This window comes from Armigeres subalbatus, chromosome 2 (genome assembly GCF_024139115.2).
Source record: "Armigeres subalbatus isolate Guangzhou_Male chromosome 2, GZ_Asu_2, whole genome shotgun sequence".
Taxonomy (NCBI): domain Eukaryota; kingdom Metazoa; phylum Arthropoda; class Insecta; order Diptera; family Culicidae; genus Armigeres; species Armigeres subalbatus.
The window spans coordinates 183,021,293-183,036,642 of NC_085140.1; the positions used below are offsets into that span (position 1 = coordinate 183,021,293).

The 15,350-nt window shown below is 43.0% G+C and overlaps 1 protein-coding gene across 3 annotated transcripts in view; it reads left to right on the plus strand.

Moving 5' to 3' along the window:
- The window catches only part of LOC134211354 (uncharacterized), a 339,309-nt gene that overhangs the window by 275,333 nt on the left and 48,626 nt on the right, over nucleotides 1-15,350 (plus strand). For all 3 annotated transcript variants that reach the window (XM_062688139.1, XM_062688140.1, XM_062688141.1), the window contains 2 exons: nucleotides 2,029-2,166; nucleotides 2,233-2,516. In XM_062688139.1, coding sequence (XP_062544123.1) covers nucleotides 2,029-2,166; nucleotides 2,233-2,516 — 422 coding nt within the window. The remainder of the gene's footprint in view (nucleotides 1-2,028; nucleotides 2,167-2,232; nucleotides 2,517-15,350) is intronic.

The window sequence follows — 15,350 nt, forward strand, 5'->3', positions numbered from 1 at the left end:
ATAGAGATAGTAGATAACACGAAAAGTGTCGTAGGCTTCGTGGTAGGCCGTGTACACGATAGCTTATGCAGCTATATGATACTCCATTTGGCGTAGGCTCACCAAGAGGAGGCAACTCATTATCTATCAAGTATCAAGCAAATAAATATGAAAAAAAAAACAATATACTCTTGAGGGTTACGAAAATACTCTAGGCTTCATTTGAAAAAAGCCTCAAGAGAAGAAAATTTACATGACGTTTTCATTCGTGCTATGAACTCGTCGGATCCTTTGATAAGCTCCCTCAACTTAGGTAAGCGACTTCAAAATAAATCTAATCTGGAATATCCAGAAGATGTTCAAAGTTTTTTAGTGACTGAAACTTCTTGCAATACAACAGATTCGAGTACAGAAAAATATACCATAGCAGATATTTTAATCGATCTTGAAGAAATAAATGATGATTTTGTTGAGGATGTTCATGTACATAATGAATAAATAAATGTTGTTGCAGTATACTTATATATCTTGAAGCTTTTATTGCATGGAGTTCGTTAAGCTTTAATAGAGCTTTATATTGTATTCCCTTTACTTGTTTTACGGGTTAAGAGCCTGAACCAATCTGAAAAATCCTACAATGACAACCTGTTCCGTATGTAGATGCAATGGCCTGTATTTGACGGAGTCCTTGTGCAACTTAGAACATCTGTACAACTCAATTCACATAAAAACAGTATACAATTTTCTAGTTTGAACTCTACAGGTCTGCGCTGCAATAAAATACACATCTATAGACTGCTGTGTACATGAGACATTCGTAGATAAAAGGGATATATTCCATAGAGATCAAAGGTCTGTATTCCAGGGAGTTTGGAGACCTTAGAAGTAATAACGACCTGCAAAACAAGTATTTCACATCTTTTAGACAATTATCTACGATATAAGTGTGAAATATTGCAGAAATGAAATGAAAATATTTTCGGCCACCTACTTGTATGGAGCCGCCCCATAGTGCACTGTACGGCTCTACCACATCGATTTTCGGAATGCTGCTTATGATCCTGCTTATGAGTTGCTTCGTGTTTTTGACCTTACAATGTATACAGTGGAGCTGAGTAGATCAAATAATGCTATGACAGTATTCTAAACATTTTCACGCTTAAAATGTTCGACCGTGTACTTTTCCAATGATCTTTTTTCGCACGCCGCAATATTAAATTTTCTTGTTTCTACGGCATGTTGTGAGCAATGTTGGAGTGAACGTGTGATAATTCTAAGGATTCATTCACATAAAGTCATATTTCTGTAAAAGTATTATTATTCTGGAAGAAAAGAATCGAAATCATTCAAATTTTTTAGTTGCCACCCGTTATAAAGCTGTCTGAGGTCTCGAACTCAATGGCTCCGAACTGATAACTCAATGTATCACTTAGCCATGCGAGCAAGTAGAGACCCCTTCTATTTGTTACAAATGAATGAATAAATAGAATTCTGGCCATAACCACCGTTTTCTTTTCCATGCACACATTTGCTTCCTATCGCTGTTAGTGCAGTGCGGTTGTATCTAACAGATCAAATATTCATATTTTAATTTAAGGCACAGAAATACAACTCAGTGATATTTTTGTTTTCGTCGGATTTGAGTGAGTTTCCTCTCACAGAAACCCAAATATGAGAGCGTGACAACACTAAGGTACGGGGTATCAATTTTCAACCAGGCAGAAATTCCATTCACTTTGTGGTCCGAAATTCGAAGCAAACCGTTGAGGAGTAGCACCTACCGTATACCAGTTGAAGGCATTTTTTTAGCTACAATAGAATGCTGGTGAAATCCTATGGAATGTGAGGAGGAACAAAGCGGCACATTGCTGTACGTTCTTTTTCCTACTATGAGTTTTACTAAATTTATGAAGCGATTATCATAAAAGACACTGCCTGTGTTGCCTTGTTTCGGGATCCTTTGCGATTGTTTGTTGATTTTACACAATTCCCACCATCGAGACAATATCGGTCAACATAACTAATTGAAATTTTTCCATTATTTTACAGGTAATCCGGATACATTGATTTGTGGCAATTGCAGAGAAATGTTCACCGATTTGACCGAACTTTTGGATCACAAGAAGTCCTACTGTAAACTGCGATTCACATGCAAGTGTGTTTCTCCAACTACCGTGAACAGAAACAGTAAGTACTTTTACAAGAAAAAATAGACTATTTACTGAACACCTGCAACAAATCTTGTCTTCACAGAAACCAACCACCCATCTGCGAAACTGCTCTGCGTGGCTTGCAAGGATTCCTTTTCCAACCCGTGGGATTTGATGGTACACGCCCAGGCAGCCCACATGGTAAACATCTACGAGCTTGGCGACTCTTCGGATGAAGATAAAGCTTCCTCCATGAGTTCAGACTCGCTCGCGGACCCCACTGTCATCGAATCCCCTAAGCGATTGACCAACGGTTGCGATAATAACGGAGATGTCAACGGAGTGCACCACGATGGAACCGGGGACAAGTCTTCCGAGCAGAACGAGGTAAGAGACCGAGAAATCTCCGCGTGTAAACAGATTAATCGCTACGGAAAAATCTGGCATGCTGAAATGCTCACCGGTGGAACAAACAGCTACTTACGCAGTCATGCTCCAGGAAACACAGAAAAACCTCTATCTTTGAGGCGGCTAAGAGCACTGCATGCTGTATGAAAACGGCACACTGGGAAATGAAAAGTTTCCCTTTGATTTATTCACATGAAAAGTTTTCGTAGGTACACGACCATAAGGCAGCAACGACGATGACGACGACGACGATTCTCATTCTCCCGAGGGAAAGATGAAAAAGTGAAAATCTGCCATCTGTTGTTGGTTTGTAAAAGATTTTCCCTTTAAGATAAGCCACTCCGGACCAACTGTTGAAACTCCTCCCAGTAGCGAGCACTCCGATTCAACTTGTTTGATCCGAGCGAGGTGGAAGAAATCTCGACGGGAAAGTTTGCGGAACCGTTTTCCACCCGCGCGTCGGTTCAACCAATACGCAATGGTCCCAATAAGAGGTATTGAATGGAAAATTATTTTCTCAGTGATGCTGAAACCGAAACAAAAGTTTCGTGTTTCGATCAGTTGAGTTTTGGTAATTTGCAAATAATAACAAATGAAGTCATCCGTCATGACAAGCAGACCCACTTCGTGAAACCTCACCACGCAAGTTACATAATTAGAATTTCAAGATTCTAGAATTGTTTTCATAGGCAAATACATCAAACTGTCAGACAAAGAACATATAATTACTTGTGCTTTTACTGATTTTGTTACAAAAACATTGCATAATGATTCTTCCCTTAAAGTGTAATATTCAGAACTATTCAAAAGGGTGAACAATTAAATCCAGTTCCAAGTACATGCGAATCATTCAATGGCATCCGTAATCACACCAGACTCCAACAGTATCGAATCGGCAGACGGGAGTTAAGACGTCTTGTACCTACATAATATCGAGCCACTCTATAACTGTTTTTAACGGAAAATGCTCCCAAGTAGCTACATTCATGCCGCTCTATCCTGGGAGCTCGTCCTACTAACGTCTATAAACACAACCAGTAGAAGCTTAGGAGCAGAAAGTGGTAAATGCATAATCCCAGCAGCAATCTGTGGAACATGTTTTTGGATTTTCGGCGAGCAGCCGTCTACAAGTACCCACCTAGACCGACAACATCACAATCTGTCTTAGCTGTTATGGTTCGATCGGATCCGTTTCTCCAGTTGTCTGCACTCGGTTATGGATCGCACGGACGGAAGACGAAGGGCGAGAATGAGCCATTTCCCTTGGCCATATTCCTCATCCTGACATTAAATCCGATAGGAAGAAGATTATCGAGAGTGGATTCATTTTTGGTCGGACGCTACCCAACGGTGGCGGCGCGGAGAAGGCTGTGAAAACCTTCTTGTTCGCTTCCGGCACGGTCTGACATAAGGAAACTGAGTTTTAATGCGAAAGCGTTCCGACACCCTGGATGATTTTTATGGGCCAGGAATAAAATTTTATGTAAATAGCTGAGATGCCAACAGAAATTAACTTCATTGCACAAGATTGTGAGGAAAATTGGCTGTCGTCAATGATAGAACAACCTCAGAGCTAAGTCTCTTGAGAAATTATCTCAATTTTTCAGAGAAAATAAATAAGTCATAAATGGCTAAGTTTGGACATGAATGGACAGACTTGATACAACCCTACCTTTGTATGAAATCTGTCTATTTATTTTCAAACTGAGCCATTTACAAATTATTCAGTTTCTCCGAAAAATTGAGGTAGGGATAATTTCTCAAGAGACTTAGCTCTGAGGTTGTTCAATCATTGACGAGAGGTATTATTTATTAAATCTAGAACATTACTTTCAACATGATTAAAACCTGATAATCCTGATAATAGCTTGGCTGCCTCGTAGAGAACATAACAGAGAAAGGCACGCAATGAGAAAACAGAACTGTGCAATAAAAATCCTATTCGACTAGATGCTGATGTCATATTAGAAATTTGGAGACAGTACTCGTCGATAGAAAATCCTTCCGCACGCGATGGCATATGAGCAAATTAAACCACCTTCCTTTTGCCAGTGGAGATATATCAGCTTCCACACTGATATTCTTCCCTCCCCCAGGGGAGTCCCCCTTCATACGGGAGCAGAAGGAAGGTCGTGCGATATGTGCCATCACAAATATTGCCCTCCGCTCGCTTCCAAATCGACTTCTATAAAAACATTATTCATGCCTGCCGTATCCTTTCGCCTCTAATTCTATCATGAACATTAGACCTCTTCATGTTTTCAATTCTTATGCTAAAATAAGCCTGATGTCAAATTTTCAGCTAATTCGGATAAAATGTCGAGGTGGCTCAAGTCGATTTAGTGTTTTGGGCTATTTTGAATTTTGAAAAAAGTCTAACAAGAGATATAAACGCCGAAAACCATCACAACAACCTCCATATGGAAGATTCTGGTGTGCTCTACAAGTCTTGTGAACATTGCGATTCGTTCCGTTCATGCTTTGACCATGTTAAAGTGATTTTCAAGCTTATAAGTGCATAAAAACATACTAAAAGTCGTTGTTCTACAAAATTCTTGAATTTATATTGCTAATTCAAAATATTTATTTTCCTCTTTTTTCCCTGGACATTTGAGTAATATAACTTCTAATGTCCGATTTACCGTTAAATTCTTAAAAATCAGAAGCTGAACATTTGTCATAAATTTGCACGCTAGGATTTCCTTAAACAAGTTATTCGAACAAAACATAAATCAAATTATATGATATTTGATGCTAACAACAAACGACTTCCAAATTTGGTTCATTTCATCATATGTCTGTATGCTTTTACCATTTAGTGCGTCGCAGTAACAAGTGAAATTAAAGCTTCTTTGTTCGAACAACTTGTTTGACGAAATCCCAACGTGCAAATTTATGACAAATGTTCAGCTTCTGATTTTTAAGAATTTAACGGTAAATCGAACATTAGCAATTATAATACTCAAACGTCCAGGGAAAAAAGAGGTAAATAAATATAATAAATTAACAATTTAAGGGGAAATAGTGTTTTTATGCACTTTAAAGCTTGAAAATCACTTTAACATGGCCAAAACGTGAATGGAACGAATCGCAATATTCACAAGACTTGTAGAGCACACCAAAAACTTCCATATAGAGGTTGTTGCGATGGTTTTCGGCGTTTATATCTCCCGTTAGATTTTTATCAAAATTGAAAATAGCCCAAAAACACTAAATCGACTGGAGCCACCTCGAAATTTTATTCGAATTAGCTGAAAATTTGACAGCAGACTTATTTCAGCATAAGAATTGTAATTCTAGGCTGACCGGTTGAATTTTTGATACTTTTTGAAAACATGAAGAGGTCTAATGAACATGTACGTCTAAGTTTGGAAGATGATATTAGCATTTCCATATCATTCAATTTGTTTTTAAATTATATATTATAGTATTTTTCCAGTATGAGAAGCTCATCACTTAAACACAAGCATTCAAACAGGGGTTACATCTCTGATTATTAATCCAATTATATGAAAGAGGGAATAAAGAAAGCGAAAGAGAGTAGGAAAAGAGAAATGGAAGAAAAGAGGCGAAGAACTGGCGAAATGAAAAAAAATCGATTGTGAACGGCTGTAAGAAAAAGTGGTATCTCGGAGATAGAAAAGAAAAATGAAAGAGAATTGACTGAGTTTCCTAGGAAGAAAACGTCTGAAAAAGCCAACGTATTATTCGTTTGAGGCGCTATTTGCGCAACGAGGAGAGTGCCTTGGAAGTGCCCTTGGGAGTAGTGTTAAGGCCGTTCTAAGCAGCATCGTAATAAGAGAACACTAATTGTCCACTTGGCCTCGAGAGCTTGATGAGATCACAGTCTGGTGACCGACAAGCCATTTTTCGATATTGTCAAGCCACACGTAGGGTAAGACACCCAGAAATCGCCCTCCCCCCAGTTTTCGCCCACCTATTTTAAAATCTTCATTTCTCGAAAACTAGTTGTTGGAAACAGTTAAAGTTCAGGTTTTCATGATTGATTGATGCTTGTATGGAAAACCCTTAACTGTAACTGTTTTCAACAACTAGTTTACGAGAAATGAAGATTTTAAAATGGGTGGGCGAAAACTGGGGGGAGGGCGATCCCAGACAACCAGAATGCATGCATAATTGAATTGTTTTTCTGTTATGCGACGCCTTTGCGCACAAATTTCATCGCATAATAGTCGCGAAAACGCTTTTTACGTACAAAAGTGGAGGCGATATATATGTATTTCTTATCCGACGTTGCACGGTAGTGTATGCGATGTGCACGATTTTTAGGCGAGTTTGTTCGTTATACATTGCGATGTAGTTTGTGATAACAAACTATGTTTGACAGATAATCCGATTTCATTTGGGTTTGTTTGCAGGAATATGCGATGTCAACAAATGAAGCTTGAATAAACTCGTAAAATAGCCTACTGTGCGGGAAAAGATATAAATGAACTGATGAAATTCGCACCACAATGCGATTTTGATGAAATATGGATCGGTAAACGATGTTAATCGTGCATTCTTATGCGATGTGTGGTTGTCTGGGATGTCTGGGTGTCTTACCCTACGTGGTCGGTGTGTGGAAATTACAGTTTTGGAGGTGCGGACTGCTGTGATTGTCCGATTGCTGAAACCCCATTCACGAGCCTGGGAACGTCACTCCGCCAAGCAAAGTTAAACGCCCGTATCAGGTTGACAGGGAAAACCGAGGCATCCGCCTCCGGAAAAACGTGTATAATGGGGAGCTTGTGGGCGGGTGATCTGTAAGCCCCAACTATATTGTCGTTTCACACCTCATTGGTCTCTCATTCTCACTCTCTCTCACTCATTTTCACTCAATCTCTTTCCCTCTCACTCACTCACTCTCTCTCACTCTCTCTCTCACTCACTCACTCTCTCTTCCACTCAATCTCTCTCACTAACTCTCTCTCACTCACTCACTCTCTCTTTGTCATTCACTCTCTCTCACTCAGGCTGCGAAATGGTGAGTTGACATCTGGGAAGGAGCGACCCACACAGCTCTGGTCCTCACAAGTTTCAATCTCACGCTTCCACAAGTCTTCCTATGACAATCGACCGCCAGCTAAAGGTTTTGTACTTAGCTGGTAGTGCAGCCTGGGCACTGTTGTCCTTCTGACGTCAGCTAGAGTGAGGGGGTGCGACCAAGGGGACTATCGTCCCTAACCCCTAATCCCAAGGCGTTAAGCGACCCGTGACGAGGTGATGCATGGCCAGGGGGGTGAAATAATGAGCTAGGCCTTTAACGGAGCCTGTGAGGGTTTAAGGCGAATGTGGGTAGCAAGAAGTCTTGGGTAGGCGCCAATCGCTCCAGGGGCGATGCGCTAGTCATCAAGACGGACTAGGCTAAGTACTCGGACGTCTTGAAGGCGATGAGGAGTGACGTCAAGCTCGGTGAAGTCGACGCCGACGTACGTCGAATACGACGTGCCCGGACGGGCGAGATGATCCTCGAGCTGAAGCGGGGCGTCTCGCAAAAGGGCGCCGCCTACAAGAAGTTGGCGGAGGAAGTCCTACGCTAGACGGTCAAGGTGAGGGCACTCACAACGGAGGTGAATCTAAGGGTTAAAGACCTGGACGAGATCACCGAAGTCGAAGGCACTGCGGCGACAGTGTGAAGTGGAGACGCCCACCACAGCCGTTCGGCTACGGAAAGCTCCGGCAGGGACGCAGGTAGCATTGGTTAGGCTACCTGCAGCGGACGCCTCCAAGGTAGTCAAGTTAGGGAGCGTCAAAGTGGTCAGTGGTCAGTGTGTCCTTTGGGCATATACGAGCAACGCGAAGTTTGCTTCAAGTGCATGGAACCGGGGCACAAGCAATGGGACTTTAAAGGCCCTGACAGAAGCAAGCTCTGCCGACGCTGCGGATTGGAGGGACATAAGGCACAATACTGCACGAACCCTCCCAATTGTTTGATTTGTTCCAGCAAAGCTGCGAACAGCAAGCACCCCATGGGGGTTCGAAGTGCCCGGCGTTTAGGCGTGCTGCAAAATCACAGTGCAGGTAACGCAGCCAAACCTGAACAACTGTGATGCAGCCCAGCAACTGCTGTGTCAGACAGTTGCTGAATGGGGGACGGATATCGCCATCATAGTGGATCCTTATCAGGTACCCGCCAGGAACGATAATTGGGTCACCGATGTTTCTAAAATGCCGGCAATATGGACATCGGGGAAATACCCAGTCCAAGAGGTGGTGTCTTCGACACACGAGGGCGTCGTCATTGCCAAAGTCAGCGGGGTCTTTTTCTGCAGCTGCTATGCGCCTCCTCGATGGTCGATCGGCTAACTTGATGGGGCGTATGCCGATGGTGATAGCGGGGAACTTCAACGCTTGGGCCGTGGAATGGGGAAGCCGTTCCACGAATCAACGGGGGCAGATCCTGCTGGAATCACTGGCCATGTTGGATGTGGACTTGGCCAATGTCGGCACCAAAAGTACGGGTACGGAGACGGATGCAGCGAGCACGCACAGAAGATGACCGTGTTGAACGACGGGTGGCGTTCGTGGCTGCAAGAGCCGCTCTGAAGACTGAGATTAGATCAAGCAAAAAAGCCTGCTTCGAGGGCCTGTTTCAAAGTGCCAACGCGAATCCATGGGGTGACGTCTATAGGGTCGTAATGGCCAAGACACGTGGGTCGATGGCCCCTACGGAGCGGAATCCAGACATGCTGGAGAGGTTCATCGCGGGGCTCTTCTCACGTCATGACCCAAGTTCCTGGCCTCACTTTGTGGAGCTGCCAGGGACCAGGGGGGGCGACAAGGGAAGAGTAACTATGGCGGAACTTGCGGGGATTGCACAGTAGGGCAGTTCACATTTTAAAAATGTTCGTGAATTCCAACTCCCATATGTCTATTAGCATCATTTTAATAATATAGGAGTCCTGGCAAAATTTCAGGCAATTCGGTGGCCATTTAGGGGTGGCGCTAAGTCAATTTATGTTTATATGGAAATTTGTATGGAAAAAACTAAAAATTTATTCAAGTCTCCCTACAACTGTCAAATCGTGATGAATTCAAATAAACATTTCCAACCTCCATTTTTGGGATCTATTTGAGCTCAATCAGTGGGTAACTCATTAATTTTGATTTATATTTCCACTGCTACGTTGAGGCTAATTACACCATTTTAGCCATTTATCCCATATTCACACTGTCAATAGAACCATCCAATCCACTCATAACTAATGTGTTATCCGGAGGTCACATTTATATAGATTCCAAAAAGGGAGGTTGGGGATGTTTATTTGAATTCATTGCGATTTGACAGTTGTAGGGAGACTTAAATAAATTTTTAGTTTTTCCCATTCAAATTTCCATATAAACATAAATTGACTTCGCGCCACCCCTAAATGGCCACCGAATTGCCTGAAATTTTGCCAGGGCTCCTATATAGACATATGGGAGTTAGAATTTTCGAACATTTTTGAAATTTGAACTGCCCTATTGCACAGTCCCTTAGTGTAGGTAAGGCGCCAGGACCGGTTGGTTTTCTGAACTCGGCCATCAAAGCGGCCATTGCTGAGGCTCCCGAGATATTCAGATCTGTCATGCAGAGATGCCTGGACGATGGAGTTCTCCCTGAAGCATGGAAAAGGCAGAGCTTGGTCCTATTGCCAAAGGCGGTAAAACCACCGGGGGATCCGTCGGCATATAGACCGATATGCCTGCTTGATACGGCGGAGAAGGTGCTCGAGAAGATCATCCTCAACAGGTTGTTGATACGCACGGAGGGTGCGCATGGTCTATCAAGTAACCAGTTTGGCTTCCGAAAGGGTAAGTCGATCGTAGACGCTATCTTGTCGGTTACCAAATCCGCGGAGATAGCTATCCAGTGTAAGAGGAGGGGAGTTCGCTATTGTGCAGTAGTGACTCTCGACGTGAGGAATGCATTCAATAGTGCCAGTTGGGCAGCTATTGGAGATGCGCTCCTGCGTCTTGGAATTCCCGAGTTCCTGTACAAGATTCTCAGAAGCTACTTCCAGGATCGAGTACTGGTGTACGACACGGAGGCGGCTCGGAAGTGCGTTGACATAACCTCAGGGGTTCCGCAAGGTTCCATACTGGGTCCGGTGTTATGGAACGTCATGTACGACGGTGTCTTGAGGTTGAAGTTCCCGGTGGGCGTGGCAATCGTCGGCTTCGCCGACGATATTACCACAGACAAACAGACATAACACATTGAACATTTAATCATCAAATTCATCGTCGTTCAAACACTAACGACATCTGTTGATTTCAGTTAGTTGGGCAAATCACGAACCAGATGGCGGTAGTGAGCAAACGTCAGACTCAAGCAAAAACGATGCGCGCGCCACGATTGATCGATTGGCTAACTAATGATTTTTTTAATTGACCAGTAAATCAGTGAACGATGGAATTTTGACGAGTGTTATGTCTGTTTGTCTGTGATATTACGCTGGAGGTCTACGACGAATCGATCGAAGAGGTGGAGTTGACTGCAGCCCACTCGATCGCAATTGTGGAGGAGTGGATGAGTTCCAGAAAGTAAGAACTGGCTCACCACAAGACTGAGGTGGTTGTTGTTAACAACCGAATGTCGGAGCAACAACCGGTGATAAGGGCAGGCAACTGGGCAATCACCTTTGAACGCTCTATCAAACTCTTGGGGGTAATGATCGACGATAAGATCACCTTTGGTAGCCACGTCAATTACGCCTGCAAGCGTGCCTCCACAGCTATAGTGGCATTGTCCCGGATGATGTCCAATAGCTCTGCGGTTTATGCCATCAAGCGCAAGCTTCTGGCTAGTGTCGCTCTGTCCATACTGAGGTATGGGGGCCAGCTTGGGGCACGGCCCTGCGTATTAACTGCTACAGAACGAAGTTAGAAAGTACGTATAGGCTCATGTGCCTAAGAGTTTCGAGTGCGTACCGTACCGTATCGCACGATTCACTTTGCGTCATCACCGCACAGTGATGCCACTCCATACAAAACTCGGAAAAAAGTCTTTTCAATCACTTTTTGTCAACCGATTTTCTCGCAACATGTTGCATTAGATTCGGAATATTTTCCCATTGCTTCCTATTGAAAATTGGAAAGGACTATGGGGTCAGAAGCTATGGCCAAAATACATCTTTTTAATACAAAAACGCGTAAAAACCCATCACTCATTTTTTTGGCACTTATCCTCAACCTACTCACTCGTAACAAACTGCATTCGAAGCAGAATCCTGTTCCATTGTTTCTTATTGAAAATTGGTCAAATCGGACAATGGGATCAGAAGTTATGGCCAAAATACTAATTTCATTATTACAATACAAAATCACTTTTTGGCACTTATGTCCATCCGATTTGCTTGCAACAAGTTGCGTTCGGCGAGAAATTGTATAATGCATATAAACAAATATGAAAAATAAGACCTATCCACATATTTGCGGAGGAACTTCCGGAGGAATTCCCGTAGGTACTTCTGGAGGAATTCCCGGAGGAACTTGCGGAGGAATTCCCGGAGGAACTTCCGGAGGAATTTCCGGAGGAATTCCCGGAGGAACTTCCGGAGGAATTCCCGGAGGAACTTCCGGAGGAATTTCCGGAGGAATTCCCGGAGGAACTTCCGGAGGAATTCCCGGAGGAACTTCCGGAGGAATTACCGGAGGAACTTCCGGAGGAATTACCGGAGGAACTTCCGGAGGAATTACCGGAGGAACTTCCGGAGGAATTCCCGGAGGAACTTCCGGAGGAATTCCCGGAGGAACTTCCGGAGGAATTCCCGGAGGAACTTCCGGAGGAATTCCCGGAGGAACTTCCGGAGGAATTCCCGGAGGAACTTCCGGAGGAACTTCCGGAGGAATTCCCGGAGGAACTTCCGGAGGAATTCCCGGAGGAACTTCCGGAGGAATTCGGAGGAACTTCCGGAGGAATTCCCGGAGGAACTTTCGGAGGAATTCCGGAGGAACTTTCGGAGGAATTCGGAGGAACTTCCAAAGGAATTCCCGGAGGAACTTCCGGAGGAATTTCCAGAGGAACTTCCGGAGAAATTCCCGGAGGAACTTCCCGGAGGAATTCCCAGAGGAACTTCCGGAGGAATTCCCGGAGGAACTTCCGGAGGAATTCCCGGAGGAACTTCCGGAGGAATTCCCGGAGGAACTTGCGGAGGAATTCCCGGAGGAACTTCTGGAGGAATTCCCGGAGGAACTTCCGGAGGAATTCCCAGAGGAACTTCCGGAGGAATTCGAAGGAATATCAAGAGGAATTCCTGGAGGAATATCCAGAGGAATCCTGGAGGAATCTCCAGACGAATTCCTGGAGGAATATCCAGAGGAATTCATGGAGAAATATCCAGCGGAACTCCTGGAGGAATATCCAGAGGAACTCCTGGAGGAATATCCAGAGGAACTCCTGGAGAAATATCCAGAGGAACTCTTGGAGGAATATCCGGAGGAACTCCTGGAGGAATTTTCGGAGGAATGAAGCAATTTCTTGGGAAATATTGGAGGGAATTATTGGAGGAATGGAGCAATCCATGGGGAAATATCTGAAGGAATTTCTTGAGGAATATCCGGAGAAATTACTAATGAAATTTCCGGAGAAATTCCTGGAACAATAATCAACGCAATTCCTGGAGCAATATCCGGAGAAATTTCTGAAAAATTTTCTCCAGGAGTTTCTCCGAAAACTCTTCCAGGAATTCTCCAGGTTCTTTCTGGAGTTCTTTCGGTGATTCCTCCTTGAATTCCTCTGGAAGTTCCTTTTTGAATACCTTTGGAAGTTACTTCTGGAATATCTTGAGCAGTTCCTTCTGGAATTCACTCAGAAGTTCCTCTTGGAGCTCCTCCGAAAGTTCTTTCTAGAACTCCTCCGGAAGATTTTTTTCGGAATTCCTGCGGAAGTTGCATCGGAAAATCCGAAGTTCTTCCCGGAATTCCTCTGGAAGTTCCCCTAGGAATTCATGGTAGACCAATTAATACAAACTCCAACACAGTTTTGAAATTTTTGAGCTTCTGGTTAAGATGAGGTGCGAATCATATACGCAAGCTCTACGGACGTGTATGGCCATGACTGGTCAATGTCAGATTTTTATCGAGCGTAGTTGACCTGACCCTTTTCGGATTGGAAATTGTCTCGACTTCCATGGGCATAAAAGTATCATCGTGTTAGCCTCATGTTATATGGATGCAAAAATGATAACCTGGCTATGAAACCTCGCGGTTAATAACTGTGGAAGTGCTTAAAGAACACTAAGCTGCGAGGCGGCTCTGTCCCAGTGTGGGAATGTCATGCCAATAAGAAGACGAAAAAGTTGGCCTGTTAAACCAATTGTTCCAAACTTCACAATAGTTTGGACAACCTAGAACATCTGGTTTGGGTATAACTGAAACGAAATTTATAAGGGTGGTGTCCACGGACATATATTAACATGAATGATTGATATCATGTTTGTATCGAGCGCAGTTTACCTTGTAGATCGTTTGATTCCAGAACATTTTGGGTTACTCATAACATCTGGTTTGGATATAACTGAGTTACAAATGTCACATATAGGCTCTACAATCAAAAAACAAATCTGACAATTATTGTATAAAATCTGGGCATATACAATTCTGTAAGCTTTTTATACAAATATTGTATTAAAATAATACAAATCTTTATTATTTCAATACAATAATTGTATTGAAATTTGTAGATTTTGTATATGCCCAATTATTATACAGTTTCTGCAAGGTTCTTATGCAGAACTGTATTAAAATCTGCCATCCGCTGGTTGGGTGTACGAACTTGTATGGACATGAATGGTTGATGTCAAAGTTATATTGAGCGCAGTTGACTTGATAGACTCCAGAACAGTGTAGAGTACTTCGAACATGATAGTGGTATAATTTAGTTGCAAATCGTATGCATTGGCTCTACTGACTTGTATGGACATCTTATTGCTATCAGATTTGTACCGAGCGCAGTTGACCTGGTAGACCAATTCATCCGAACTCCAGAACAATTTTGGAGAACCTAGAACATCTGGTTGGGGTATAACTGAGTTGAAAACTATACACGTGGGCTCTTCAGATGTGTGTAGACACGACTTGTCAATTTCAGATAGCTATCGACCGCAGTTGACCAGGTAGACCGATTGATCCAAACTCCAGAACAGTTTGGAGAACCTGGAACATCTGGTATGGGTATAACTGTTCTGCAAATCATACGCGTGGGCACTAAGGACTTATGTGGACATGATTGGTCGATTTCAGATAGCTATCGAGCTCAGTTGACTTGGTAGACCAATTGATCCAAACTCCTAAACAGTTTGGAGATCCTAGAACATCTGCTTCTGGCAAAACTGAGTAGAATATCATTCCCCTGGCCTCTACTGACCTACATGAACTTGACGGGTTTCCATTGGCACGGGTTTCCGTAGTTTTCATCGTCAACATTTGCATATCATCTTTCATCAGTATAGAGGTCATTTTGGAGTCGCTAGGGATGTCCAGAATAAACATTTTATTGACACATAGTATAGTCAATGCTAGAATAGTGTTATGAAACATTGTTTTGAACCTGTAAGTGTTGTTCCGACTGAAGAATGTCATGTAAATTGAAATTCACTATATTTTGAAAAAAAAACATCCTTACTCACGCCCCTCTAGGGAAAAATTGAGCATCCCTAGAAACATAACACAGCAGTATGGTGAAACTAGATGAGATAGGTAAGACATCCGTAAAAGAATTGTAAAAATCGGTAAAAAGACACTTGAGATACAGCTGTTTGAAAATATAGTTCCCACGATTTTCTGATCACTGTATTCGGCGTGTTAATGCTTATGTTTACTTCAAGA